Below are 13,439 nucleotides of genomic sequence, written 5' to 3'. Positions count from 1 at the left end.
TGAAAAAGAAAAATACAATTAGACTATAGCTTTCATACAAATTTCTATGACTTACAAACAGTTTCTTCCCTAAAAGTGTGTTATTGATGGAACATACACCAAAACCTTAGAGACAGCTCAAGCAAGATCCAATGTACTTATTTTTATCACCGTTGAAACAATCTCATGCTAATGTCTTCAACGTATTTAGAACCCCATTGGCAGCATCAACACTTCTTTACAAGATGCTCCGCATGCAGTAATAAGAGCCCCCCAAAAAATTGGAATATTACAAACCTATACTTTGACATTCTCAAAAAAATCAACTAAACCAACTCGGCATATGCAGGTTCCAACAGCCAGTTCCAGTACACTGCATTAACTAATAAAAGATACTGTAAAGCTCACTGATCAATGGCAAACAGGGTTTTGCTAAGTCAATTCCCTCAAGTCAGATGAAAATATAGCTCAACCAAGCAGTTCATCAACTAGGACATTTTGTATTAGAGTTGGCTATCCTGTGGACAACTTAGCAGTCCATCAGTTTACTTTGTTAATTGTTCTGTAAGTACTGTCTCATTGTTTCAGTCATGGCTGGCTTTGTTAATGGTTCTTTACTCAACAACTTAGAAACCATGCTAATTAAAAGAAACTGTAATAAGGGCATCAATAGCACATGATTTGAGGTTATACCAACATGAAAATACAAAGGCAGAAGAAATTACCTGCATTCTTTTGTAGGCTTCACCCTGCACCTTGGATTAGGAACATACATATGACCAAGATTACTATGGCCAATGTAATCTGGTAAACATCAAATATCAGACTTTATGTGTTAGAGCTTGAGAACGAGGCCTTGCCCTTATCATTGTTTCATCACTGTGTCTGATCCATTCTGAAAGTCTCCATGGCTTCTGCCATTTCCATTTGAATTGTAGGAGCCATTGGTGATGGCTTCTTTTCCACCTCCACAGTTTGCCATTGCCAGCTTGTCCTATAGCTACTAACTTCTTCATTGGTAACTGCCCAAGCGGTAACATCTGGACAAGAAGCAAATCCAATTTTCCTTAGTTAAGCATGTAAGCATATTGCATCACTATGATTAAAATTGGAGAATGACGTTACCTTTCGTGTTTGACCTATGAATGCTGCAGACTCTCTGGCTGGGCCATTAACAATACCTGGGCTATATTTCAGCTGTTTCTGTGCTGGCACAGACATTGGAGATAATGAACCGTTCATGTCATCAGCAACATGTTTCAATGAATTTGGAGAGTTCCCCTGCTCATAGACACATTCAGTCAAAAGCAATGCTAGGAGTTGCAATGATGTTAAAACAGGCAACAGTGATGACAACTAGATCCAGGACAATAAACTTAAATTTCTATTTATCTTGCTTCAAAAGAAAATCCTATTTTAGTTGAAATTCCTTTTTAGAGATTCCACCAATAAGTTTAGACTGTTATGGTATGCTTTAGATGAAAACGTAAATAAAGCCACACTGTAAAACCTTAGTAAGGTTTAAATAAAACTAACCGTAGCTGCCGTAGCCAATGCAATGGCATCAGCTTGCTCTCTTAGCTCATTCTCAACTTCTTTTCTTCGTAGCTCGCTCTGCCGCAACAGACCTACAAGTTCTTTAAGTTGTTCTTTCATTTCTTTGATTTCCATGTCTTTTTCCCATAATTGACACCTGTTTATATCATATAAACATCAGAGACTCTTTTGAGCCATAATTTATTTGCTTTCGTTTTCCTCTTGTCGAACTCAAGGATTAGGCCATTACATTTTACCTACTTTCATGTATATTTATACAACATTAGGTGAGTGAAAGCACCTTGTATCTCCAAGAGAATTGAACATATACTGAAGCAGGTTCTTTGCATCTCCCATGGAGCGCAACTGATTCCAACGTCCGCGATTAGTGAAGGCGCGCTCCCGTTCTTCTGCTTCTGAAAGTTGCGAAGCCATTGCTACAAGTGAATTAGAGGATATGCTGAGCATATTCTCAAGTGAAGATATTCTGGCCACTCTTGCATTTGGTGACATGGAGGATGCCCTGTGAAGCAGAAAAACGTATACAAGGAATGTTAGGAGAGGTTGGAGCACTTTATACAATGGAGAAAATATCATATCTACAACCGCATTTAAGTATTTAACCAGTCTCCTCAAACTTCCAACCACGGATGACCTATTAGTGTGGGAAAGGAAAAGCATGTTGAGTACAAATGTTGGTTATATGCCAAGCATGCTTTATGCAAGCTTCTTTACTAATACCAGGCCGTAAAACCATATTATGGAAGGGTAAGAAAAGGAGTAAATTGCTAGTAATGAAGTACAGTGCTTTTGGACAACTAATACCTGGCAAATCCATTCTTTCCTCTTGGAGGGCTCAGCCCCTTTGAAGCAAACTCATCTACTTGCTTCAGGACAGCTAACTCTTCTGCTAGTGCAGCCCTCCTGGAGGTAATGCATGATAAGTGAAAGTTACATAAGAATAGTCTATATATTCTGCACCAGGTTTATTATACAAATAAGATTTCGTTACATACACTTGGCTTTGCTTCTCATATTCAAAGCGAACTTCATGCACATTCACCATTACTTCTAACTCATGATCTAGCCAACGTTGTAGCGCTTTCTCATTGGTCTGCAGAAGTAAAGATACATTAACTGGTTGAAAGGCGTGAATATTGAAAATTACCCCTCCCCCCCCCCCCCCCAAACAAAAGGAAGAGAACATTACCTGACCATTTGTTCCATTCCCATTGGCAATAGCTGGAAGATACCAAAAAATTAATAATTTGAACAAATAACAGTGACTGAAGGCATGAATACGAATACTTTATGTTTCCCTCAATAAAAAACTATACTATCTGGCGTAAGGCATTACAGAAGGACCTTTAAAAGAAAAAACCTACCCGAGTTATCACGGGCAGAAGATTTACGAGCTTCCAGCAACTCTTTTAGCCTCTTGGTGGCCATGGCAGCCTCCTCAGTTTTCCTTTGGAGAACCTGAAAGTTAGTATAGCTGCAAATTATTTCTCTACAAACAAATCAGAGGTAGATACTCATCACACAAGAAACAAAAATATGCTTACCATTTTCTGGCGCTGATTTAAAGCTTGCAGCTTATGCCTTTCATACTCATTTCTCCGGCCCTCTTTCCGTAACTGAATGTGCATGCAATATCAAGCCAGTTAAGCATATTATACAAACAATGGATGCAAATACCAGTGTTGAATCCAAGATATAATTCAAGCAGTAAATGACTGTCGCTCATGTAATATCACAATAATATGTGCAATAGTTAATAATCTGACAGATTATTATAAATTGTGTAAGTTGATAGAAAGGACAAAGAAGGCACCTGCAACAGTTCCTTTTCTCGAGAGGCTTTCCACTGACGGAATTGCTCTGCCTCTTGTTTTATCCTATGTTGCAACTGAACCTACAACCACAGAATAGGCAAGGGAAGAAAAGAAAAAAAGGGCAGGGGGAAAGGTGAGGAGATTCAGCACAGTGAATATATAATCATATGAACGATATAACACAAACATAAGATTTAACCTTTTGCGCCTTTATGGATTGAATTTCATCTTGTAGTCGTTTTGCAGCTTCATCACTCTTCTGTTTCTGCTTTAAAAGTTGAACTTGGTTCTCTTGTTTCTTCTTAAGATCCAGAATCTGGAGCAAATAAGTTTTACACAATAACAATGAAATCAGAATTAGCCCTTTTCTTCAGTCCAACAATGAATGCCATTTAACTTAAACTTGTCACCTGTGCTTCAAGGGATTTTAGTTTCTGAGCATGGATATCTTGTACTTTTTGTTTTTGTCCATCAGAACCGGCAGAAAGATTTTCAATTTCGGCCAATAAGCGATCCCTTTCTTGCTGAAGGGAGGAAATAGGTTAAGAAATGTTAGAATCCATTTTTTTCTTCGAGTAAAGTCTGAGAATTAAAAGATGTCTGTTTAAACCTGCACAGCTCTTTTCTCGTCCTCTAATTCCTGAATTTTCTTCCCAAAATGATGCTTAAGTGCAATTGTGTCACCTCCAAAAAGTTTCATCTCGGACTGCTCAAACATAAAATAGGAGAATTAGCTAGTGTTGGATAAGTTGCCAAGTCTGCTAAAACCAGACATGCTATATACTTATCAAGAATAGAGACCCCTAAGAATATGACTTGTGAATAATAACTATGAACAATATTGCAAAGTGTTGAAGACATAAAAAATATACCTCTTTCTCTTCCAAGCGTCTATTCAACTCGAGCAACTCTTTGTCCATAGTATTTTGTAGAAGTGTGTGCTCCCACTCTTTTGCTGCTGCTTCATCAACTTCTCTAGAATCAGCTGCTAAAATAGCCATGATTTTAAAGTGAAGAAAACACCTTGAGAAAAAATAAATAAATCATGAAGACAAATGCTATACAGCTTGTGTGGATTGGTTAAGTCTGTACCTATCATGGTTTCACCCATTTGATAGTCAGAAGACTCTATACTGTGCAAGTTTCTTTTAAGCCCATCACTTTTGACAGAACAAGGACTTCCATCCTGAAGTAGGAACTTTTTCATTAATAAACATTCGAAAACACAATTCATGATAAAAACTTGCAAGTAAATCAACCAAGAAATTTCAAATAAGGGTCTCCTTCACTTACTTGAGCATCGGTTTCACGTTGATCCACAATGGTGCATCTGCTACGGAACTCCTGAAGCTCTTGGCAAAGATCCTCATTAGCAGCTTCAAGCCAAGCAATCCTTTCCTTGAGAACCTACAAAATCAGTCCTATGAAAAGACCCGAGGGACTAATCCTATATAACTTATCTCCAAGAAGAAACCCGGGACCAAACCAATCTTTGAGACATATATAACAAAGTGTTCTACCATATAACTTAAGATCCCAAGAAACAATCATAACTAATTGTTAAGTTTATTTAAGTAGTTATGAGTACCATGATACCTGTACTTCATCAGAACCCCCACGTGCGCAAAGTTCTGCTTGCAGATGCTCTAATTGTTGACGCATCTTTAGCATCTCATTGGACATAGGATCTCGGTTAACCTATTTAAATCGAAAACAAGAGTGAAAGTTCAGTATGGAAACTACCTTTTATATCATCTAAAATCCAAATCTGCAGAGGAGTGAAAAGAAAGAGGAAACTTTTGAAAGTAATGAAAATTTTTGTCTTCAACTTACAACGGGCTTGTTTTGGATGTTACGAGCACGATTTGCATACTTTAGAGTATTAAGGGTTTCCTCTGCATTGATGTCAGCAGGACTAATGCAGGCTGCTCATAAAGAAAGAGTTAAGGACAATGATTAAAGTGCACAAAATGGGAAGGAACTTGAACATGAATATGTCAAATTATTATCTTTTTAAAAAAAGGAAATAATTGAGCAGGTTAAATAATTAGAAGAAATGGCAGTACCTATCATCACAGTTCTGCTGTTGCCACCAAGTGAATCCTGCCCAAAGAAATAAGCTTTTATTACACCTGGGCATAACTATGATCAAACAACTAAATGCAGGAACAGTCCTTGACCAATTGAGGAGATAATTTTCCGTAACAAGTCTTAGTTGAGCTTTGAGATAAAAAAGGAGGCACAAAATGTACAACATGTTCAAGACTGAATGATAGCATATCTCTTCTCTTGGCTAGGCTACTTTAAGTGCTCAAATATCTTGTAAAATGTTTAATGTATCTCAATTTTCCAATGCAATCAAGCTTTAGAAAGATGAAAGAATTGATTTTTAAGCCTAAATAGACAGTTTCCAACAAAATAAACATTCAATTTTACATTCTTAACACTTTTGCATAAAATAAGGATAAATAATGCCTGGCAAAAAGATACCTGCAAAAGCCGAGTAAGTTTACTATCTCGATATGGAACGTGAACGCCTTCTTTTCGCTTTTTTTCGTCACCAAGTGCACTGATGACATTACCAAGTGCAAGCAGACCCTTGTTGATATGAACTCCTGTTTAGATGAAAAAGATGGAAATTATTATGTTTTGATTTGGAGAATAATACTTTCATAAAGACAGGATAAGCAGTGTCACTAACCTTCTTTAAAACGCATACCATCGGAACCTGTTCTTTTTGCTCGCTCTGATCCAGCAAGATCAACCAAATGTAACTTGGCACAAAGATATTCTTCACTCATAATGTCATTAGGACTTCCATCTCCAGAAACAGGATTGAGTTTATGCATTTGCTCTAAGGTGATGGTGAAGATTGCATGTGAGCGACTATACAACCACATAAATAGATTATCAAAATTTTGTACTTAGAAAAGCATATTAAATAAGAAAGAGGTAAAACTAAAACAAGTCAAGAAAGCATTAACATTTCCAGAGTTTATATTTCTTTTGAAGACTATTAACTACAAACATCAGATAAAGAATTTCATAAAAATAAATTTAGGACAAGCCTTATTCTAAAAGCATCTATAAATTTCGAGATTTTCATGGAAAAACTTTACCATTGTAGAAATATATGACCCTTTCGTCATAAACTAAGGTAATGACATTACCTTAGCATAGCAGGGCATCAATAGTTTACAGGTTTAACAAATAATGATCCTAGGCGGATAATGTTTTCCCATATTTAAAGAACTAAGAATGACCAGATAGCATCTCCACAGTTCTGAAGAAATTAAAACGCATAAATACTAAAGAATAGAACATGAATTTAACCTTGACTGGTTGTTCATGTTTGTACTCCCCGTTGCCCTACTCAATGATCCCTGTTCTAGGCAAGCAGCCATTTCTTTTAATGTACTGACACTAACTTCCGTAGATCCTGCCAGTGTAATAACACCATTTGATGATTCACGAATCTGTATTGGTGGTTTGCCAGGGACATGTACTTTCCCTGTATTCGGACTTGCAGCATCTGATTTGTTCAAAGAAGTAGGATCCAGCAAATCTTGCACTTCTTCTTTCAGAATCTTTCAAACCAAAATTACATATTTCAGAACAATAAACTATAAATAGACACTCAAAACAGGTATGATATTTGTATTCATTTGAAGGAGAATTCAGGATAACATAAACCAGAAGATACATTCATAACATGTATGTTTGATCTGGGAATTAGATTTATTTTGGCAAATGTGTTACAGTTTCCTTAATGGTGTTTTAGATTCCAGCATTCAATGCTTAGATTAATTTAACCAAAACATAAAGACCAGACTAAAAGCTTGTTGGAAAACAAGTCCTATAGGAGATGCATCCCCAAAATTATGCTTGCAAAACAATTGGACTGCTCATTACGTTGCAAATAGCATAACTGGAAACTGAAACAAAAAGAAATGATTGGTTATTTAACAAACCTCGATGAAGGAAACGTGCAGTTGAAATTCTATTTGATGTTTTAGGCTTTCAATCTTGCCGAACAAAGCATTCATTACTTGAGGAATGATTCCTGTTTGGCAACCATCTTTGAAGCCTGTGCCCATAGTATACGTTTTACCCGATCCGGTCTGCAAATTTATAGGAACTTCAATCATAAGAAAACAAAAATGCAAATATTTAGTGGTGTCTTGTGGGAGATTCAGCTGTACCTGTCCATAAGCAAGAACGGTAGCATTGTATCCTTGGAATAACCCATCGACGAGGGGAACAATGCATTCCTCAAACATGGAAGATGAGGGAGAACCTGTGCTCCCATAGACATGATCAAATGTAAAAGAATGTGTCCCAATTTGTACCTGCAATGTACAACCAACATGAAACTTCATAAGCAAAACGATTTTTTTTTTCTAATTTGGTTCCTCCTTCCTTTAAAATTGATTACTTCACCTAAACAGAAGTTTCAGAGCAAATAAAATCCAGCATCAACTAGTTCCACTTAATAATTCATAAGCTTACTTATAAAAGGATCATAAAGTCTTAACCCCAAAAATGGAAATAAAAAAATAGAACCATCATAGAAACCAACTGAATTCAGCTTAATTTTACATATTTTAACTTCCAGGGTAAAAGAAACCAACCCACTAGCATCCCAATTATAGAAATAGTAAGCGATGACAAAAATTCTGATCCAAAAACCAGACAGTGAATTTCTCACTGATCAAGCATTCAAGCATCCGAAGATCCAGATCTCCATATACTTAAAATTAACCCAATAAATCACCCATTGAACAAGAACTCAACAGTGAAACACCGACATTCTCTACCTGTGGCTTTCCTGGGGTGACAGTAACACAATCTTTACAACCTTGAAGCTTTTCATCACCAATAAGCGGTCTTACATGAACCGCAACCTTAACACAACAATCCTCAGAAGCTGCAGCAGCTTCCATAGGAAGCAGCTAAGAAACAAAGGAAAAAATGTTTCCACAATTTCCAAACACGAAGAGAGAAGGAGAAAAAAAAAACCCAAAAACAAAGAAAAAGTGATTATTATTTTTTTGGGGGGGGGGGTAAGTTTATTTTAGTTTATGTTAAAGAGTTAAAAAAGATCAAATCTTTATTTTCTTTTTTTCCCTTCTAAAAAACCGTTCTCATTGTCTGAAAATACAGATGTTTCAGGACAAAGAAAGTGATGCAACAACTAACGATGAAAAAAAAATTAGAAAGCTGAGTGAGTTCCAGACAAAGGGTTGCTGCTGTTCTCGTTGTGGGAAAACAAAAGAGAGAGAGAGAGAGAGAGAGAGAGAATGGGAGATAGAGAGAAAATGAAAATAAAGAGAAGGGTAGTTGAGGAATTAGAGGCAGTGGGGTGGCACTACAATACAAGAATACACGGCCAATAAGTTAACTGCAGTGACAACCACCACTATCATTTTCCTTAGCCTTCACTACAAAATCTTTCTGTAAAAAATATAAATTAATTAACTTTCATAACACTCTTTCCTTTTTTACCCTTTCCCTTACTCTCTCTTCCTCTCTGGTCCTTACCATCCTTGTTCATGGAATTTTCTTTTTGACCCTCTCTACGTTATTTTTGTTCTTATTTTCCAAGTATATCCTTTTCACCACCAATCTTTTCTGGGTTTTCTTTTTAATCCCCCACCCCTAACGAAAAGAAAAAGAAGATAGGTAAGTGTTCCTAAAACCACATATTATGATGCTGAACAGTTCATGATTATGCCCAGAATATGGTAGAAAAAAGGATGGCACAGCACATAAGCCACGTGATTAGGAATCATCTACGATTTTCTGGGGAAAAAATGTATCATACATATTTTTGTACACTAACAATACATGTACTTTTTTATTAATCTTTTGCATGTGATCATATATAAATACTGTATTAATATAGTGTTACTTTTCTTTGCCACTAGTTTTGATTTTTAAAAGATCACGTTGTATATAATTACTGAAATAATAAATTGATGTATAAATGATAAAACAGATGAAATCAAATTACCACCATCCACCTCCATTATATGTTAAAAATTAAAATTAAGTGAAGAAATAAACTTGATCATGAAAAAACAAAAACAAAAAGCTAGTCTCTTTCAAGGACAAAAAATGAAAGAAAAATATTTATGTGTTTTTTTGCATATTGAGAGCTAACCCGTGAATGGTGAAGAAGGAAAAATAAATTTAAAAAAGAAAGGAAAAAGACCCACAAAATAGACATAGCCAGCTGGTGGTCTCCCACACTCACATGGCCCTTTTTTTGGTCTGTCTAAATATAAAGTGGACCCCACCTTCACTTAGTCAGACTTATGTATGGTCCTACCTTTTACTGATTCTGTGGCAGTTAATTAATTCTTCTTCTCTTTTGCATTAACCTTTCCTGAGGGGTGTGGCTCATGTTGGCACTTGGCTGCTATATTTATGAAATGAAGAGGTTTTTTTTTTCCGTTAAAATGGTGATGAGATTTTATTATAGTAATACCCCGCAGTTTCTTTTTAAATCAACGATTGTAATTAAAATATAAAAATGAAGAGACTATGATCATTAGAAAATAGTATCAATGATTAAAAACTTATTAGATCAGTTATAGGATACATTGTTTTTTTTTTCTAAAAATCAATTTATTCCCTTCCTTAATGCTAAAACAAATTAAATTGGTTAAAAGGCAAACTTAATTTTTTTCAATGCAAATTTCATGTGGTATGATCAACGATGGATTGTTATATTTTTTATTTTAATTTTAACCTTTGATTTAAAATGATCACATAACTCCACTATAATGAAATTTTAGTTTTTTTTTAAAAAAAAGGGTAACATCTAAGATCTTATTATGATGTGATTCATTTTAATTCAACGATTGAATTTAAAAGACAGAAATGAAAAACTATAACCATTTAATCAAATTATTTCAGAAATTAAGAAATTGTGCTAGTAATTTAAAACTTGTTAAATTAGTTGTTTTTCTCCTCTTGTGTTGAAACTGATTGATTAATGGTTGATTGATATTTCTTTTTCTCTCTTTTTTATTTTAACTGTTGATTTAAATTTTTTTTTCAGAATCCTACTATAATAAAATCTTACAAAAAAGGAAATGATTTTATTTTTTTAATGTTAAATTTAGACATATTAGTCCCTCATGGGTAGTTATGAAACTAAATTTATGTTAAATTTAGACGTGATTTAGAATATTCAGCTAAATTGAGTTTCTATATATATGTATATGAAAAGGAACTTCAAATTAAAAGTCAAAACTTAAATCATGGTGAAACTCTTGGTTGTTTTTTTCTTTTCATATTACATAAATTTTAAAATATTTAAGTATTCATTATTTTAATTATATTTCTTGTTTCGTGTATAATACGTATACCTTCTGAGCTACCAAATTAGAGTGAAACATCATTAACACAACAAAACAACCAGAAATTAGCTTTTTATTCCTAATAACCAACGTTTGAAAACGAAAGGACACAACAAAAAGTCCGTCACCCCTTTCATTTGTAGGGCTTAATTAGAAGGTATATGTCATTACGGTTGGGCGTCTTTGGCGAGCTGAAGCCGTCCTAGTTAAAAACGATACATACAGTACCACACCAAATGCCGGTGGTTGTTGCATCGCTGAGTCGTTAAATCATTAAAGGTACTGCCTAATTAATAATTATATTTTACAAATTTGTAGATAAACAAGTGTTGTCAACAATACCAATATAACGTCAAAATTAAGGGCTTGTATAATTAGGTTGACAGCAGCGTTTGGATTGAAAGGTTCCCCTTGCAAGGCATGCATTCTTGGCTACTTCTTTATTTACAAATTTCAAGTTGGAATACTATGAATTTAAAGGATTATCTATAAGGGGTTTTCTTTACAAAAAAGAAAAAAGAAAACGGTTCTTCCCATCAAGTTGAGAAAGGGTTGCTGTAATAATTTCCCCTGTTTTACTGTTGTAAGTGCTTGCTTCATAAAATGTGTATGCAAAATAAGGCAATTGATAAGGGACTGATAAGATTTCCCCACCATCCCAAAGGTAGCGTGCTACCGCGCAGTCCTCCTTTTGTGGGCCGTAGCTGAAAATTCATGTCGACAATATATTTATTCTTATTTCAGAGTTTAATTCAGTTTATCATAAGATAATTAATTTTCAAAATTGATTATTTAACATATTTGAAGTTGAAATCTTTTTAAATTATGACATCCCAAAAGATACATGAACAACTAAGCACAAACTAATCCAGTTGAAGGAGCATTTCCCATCAGTTTTACTGGTAAAAGAAAAGTGGTTTGACAATGAATTTCTATCAAAAGGGTGTTCAAAAAAACCTATTTAGTTGTAGTTGGACTTTTAATTTTATAAGATTAGGTTATAACAAATGACCTTTAGCTAAGGCTTAACAACTGAGACAAATTATTATCATTATTACAAAACAGAAAACAAACACATAGCCGTTTGCTTTGCTTGCTTGCCTTTTTATTGATGCGGTAGACTGTAAGTTAAAGCAAACTTGTCATCGAACCAATTCTTTGAGGCACATGTCGAACACCTTCATTTACAAGGAATGACCCAGGGAAAAACAGCACTCCCAATATCAAAAGCTGATGCAAAAACCATAACCCCAAGTTTCCTTTTCCTCAACCTAACTCACCATATCACTGGATTTTTTTTTCTTTCCTTTTTCCAATTCGACCGTTTAGATTGGATACATACCAAGCAACTAAAGCAAACCCCACTTCTTTTTGTCCCTTTTTGTTGGTGCTTAGTGCTTACTTATTTTATCATAAAAAAAATGGCGTGACATTGAGTAAAACTTGTTGTTACTCTTTGAGATTTTTTTTCCCTATATTTTAAATCGATAACCCCATCTTACCAACCTTGAAAAGGGTTCAAAAAATGCAGTTATGAATACTAATAATTTAACATCTTAACTATAAAAAAAAAGGGCAATATCTTGGAACAAGCCAATATGATTGGAACAGTTTCTACTTCTAGATGGTTTATGTTTTAATATCCGACCAATTATTTTTGGGTTTTCCTCTGTACGTATGTTGTGTTGCTATCGCACTTTTGTATGTCTTGTCATAAGCTGATCACAAGCTGAATACAAATATATGTAACAACCGTTCATTGGTGATTGGACACTTGTTACATTATCCATTGTAGACTTATACACTTACGTAGGTTTAGCAAGTATGCTGAAAATCGAGTGATGCACACGTACAATTTTTTGAACAATACACGAATTCCTTCCGCAAAGATAGTTTTTTTTTGGTGCAAGGTAAGAAAACAAAATTAATGCCACGTAAAACTAATAAGAGTTTTTGAAGAAGTTCTAGACTAATAGGAAGTTTCTTTCTCCATGTGATAATTGCGTGATGGTTGTAACACAATCTTGAACTCTTGGAGGAGTTTGATGTCTTCAAAGGCACGTTGTAGTTTCTATTCAAGTTTGGAGCGTCCTATGATGATGTTCCTCCATTTGAATAACCAACCTGTAGTGTTTAATACCAAAGTATTTGAAGAGTAAGAGAGCAACTCTAAGGATGAGAACGTGCACAAAAAAATTGTTGTCGATTCTGAAGCTGTGCACATTTATAATTTGTGATCCCTTAGAGTTATGGGCCATAGCAACTCCTTCAATAAGGTTATTTAGCATGTTTTTTATAATGCAAAGGGTGAGGGACCATTGAAGTGAGGTGGAGGTAAACACCAGGGAGGAGGTCGTAGTTCTTTCATTAAGAACGGGTAGGGTGTTGTTTGAGAAAGAGTTGAGAATTGTTTGAGTCACCTCTAAGCTTATTTTGATTGCCTTCAAAGGGATGGATTGGAGCCTCTGAAGATGAGGTTGTTTCTTGCTTTCCAAATGGTCCATAGGGTACAAGACATAGTTGTATATATACTTTTTGAGAAGACAGCAGAGATATCGTTTTCCTGAAATCCATCTTGAAATAAGGATATCTTTTAAAGATTTAGTTTGAAGGGCCAGAGGAGATCCAAACCAAACTGCTCTTGCGAGCAAAGTAACAGTTAAGGAAGAGATGATCCTAAGAATTATATATCAAAACCAAAAAGTTTTGTTCCCCATCTTGC

General features: G+C 35.0%; 1 protein-coding gene across 4 annotated transcripts; it reads right to left on the bottom strand.

The window, feature by feature from the left end:
• Positions 1–8,810, bottom strand: LOC107905594 (kinesin-like protein KIN-4A). Of its 4 annotated transcripts, none has more exons than XM_016832289.2 (26): positions 8,168–8,810; positions 7,553–7,699; positions 7,322–7,471; positions 6,684–6,937; positions 6,052–6,236; positions 5,841–5,965; positions 5,417–5,453; positions 5,184–5,275; positions 4,947–5,048; positions 4,644–4,757; positions 4,443–4,536; positions 4,223–4,338; positions 3,961–4,056; positions 3,761–3,874; positions 3,550–3,666; positions 3,350–3,430; positions 3,081–3,152; positions 2,901–2,994; positions 2,726–2,757; positions 2,532–2,629; positions 2,341–2,439; positions 1,817–2,038; positions 1,516–1,672; positions 1,105–1,260; positions 705–1,019; positions 1–352 (listed from the first exon to the last, which is right to left on the bottom strand). In XM_016832289.2, exons 1-25 carry the CDS (start codon positions 8,291–8,293, stop codon positions 801–803), a joined length of 3,099 nt encoding a protein of 1,032 aa, XP_016687778.1. In that variant the 5' UTR covers positions 8,294–8,810; the 3' UTR covers positions 1–352; positions 705–800. The 4 variants fall into 4 exon arrangements, with proteins under 4 accessions (XP_016687778.1, XP_016687777.1, XP_040950092.1 ...); XM_016832288.2 differs by having other exon boundaries at positions 1–361; positions 8,168–8,808; XM_041094158.1 differs by having other exon boundaries at positions 4,223–4,335; positions 8,168–8,807.
• Between the last annotated feature and the right edge of the window lie 4,629 nt (positions 8,811–13,439).

This window comes from Gossypium hirsutum, chromosome D05 (assembly GCF_007990345.1).
Source record: "Gossypium hirsutum isolate 1008001.06 chromosome D05, Gossypium_hirsutum_v2.1, whole genome shotgun sequence".
NCBI classification, from domain to species: domain Eukaryota; kingdom Viridiplantae; phylum Streptophyta; class Magnoliopsida; order Malvales; family Malvaceae; genus Gossypium; species Gossypium hirsutum.
The sequence above is the reverse complement of the archived record's forward strand: the minus strand, read 5'-3'. Positions and strand labels throughout refer to the sequence as shown.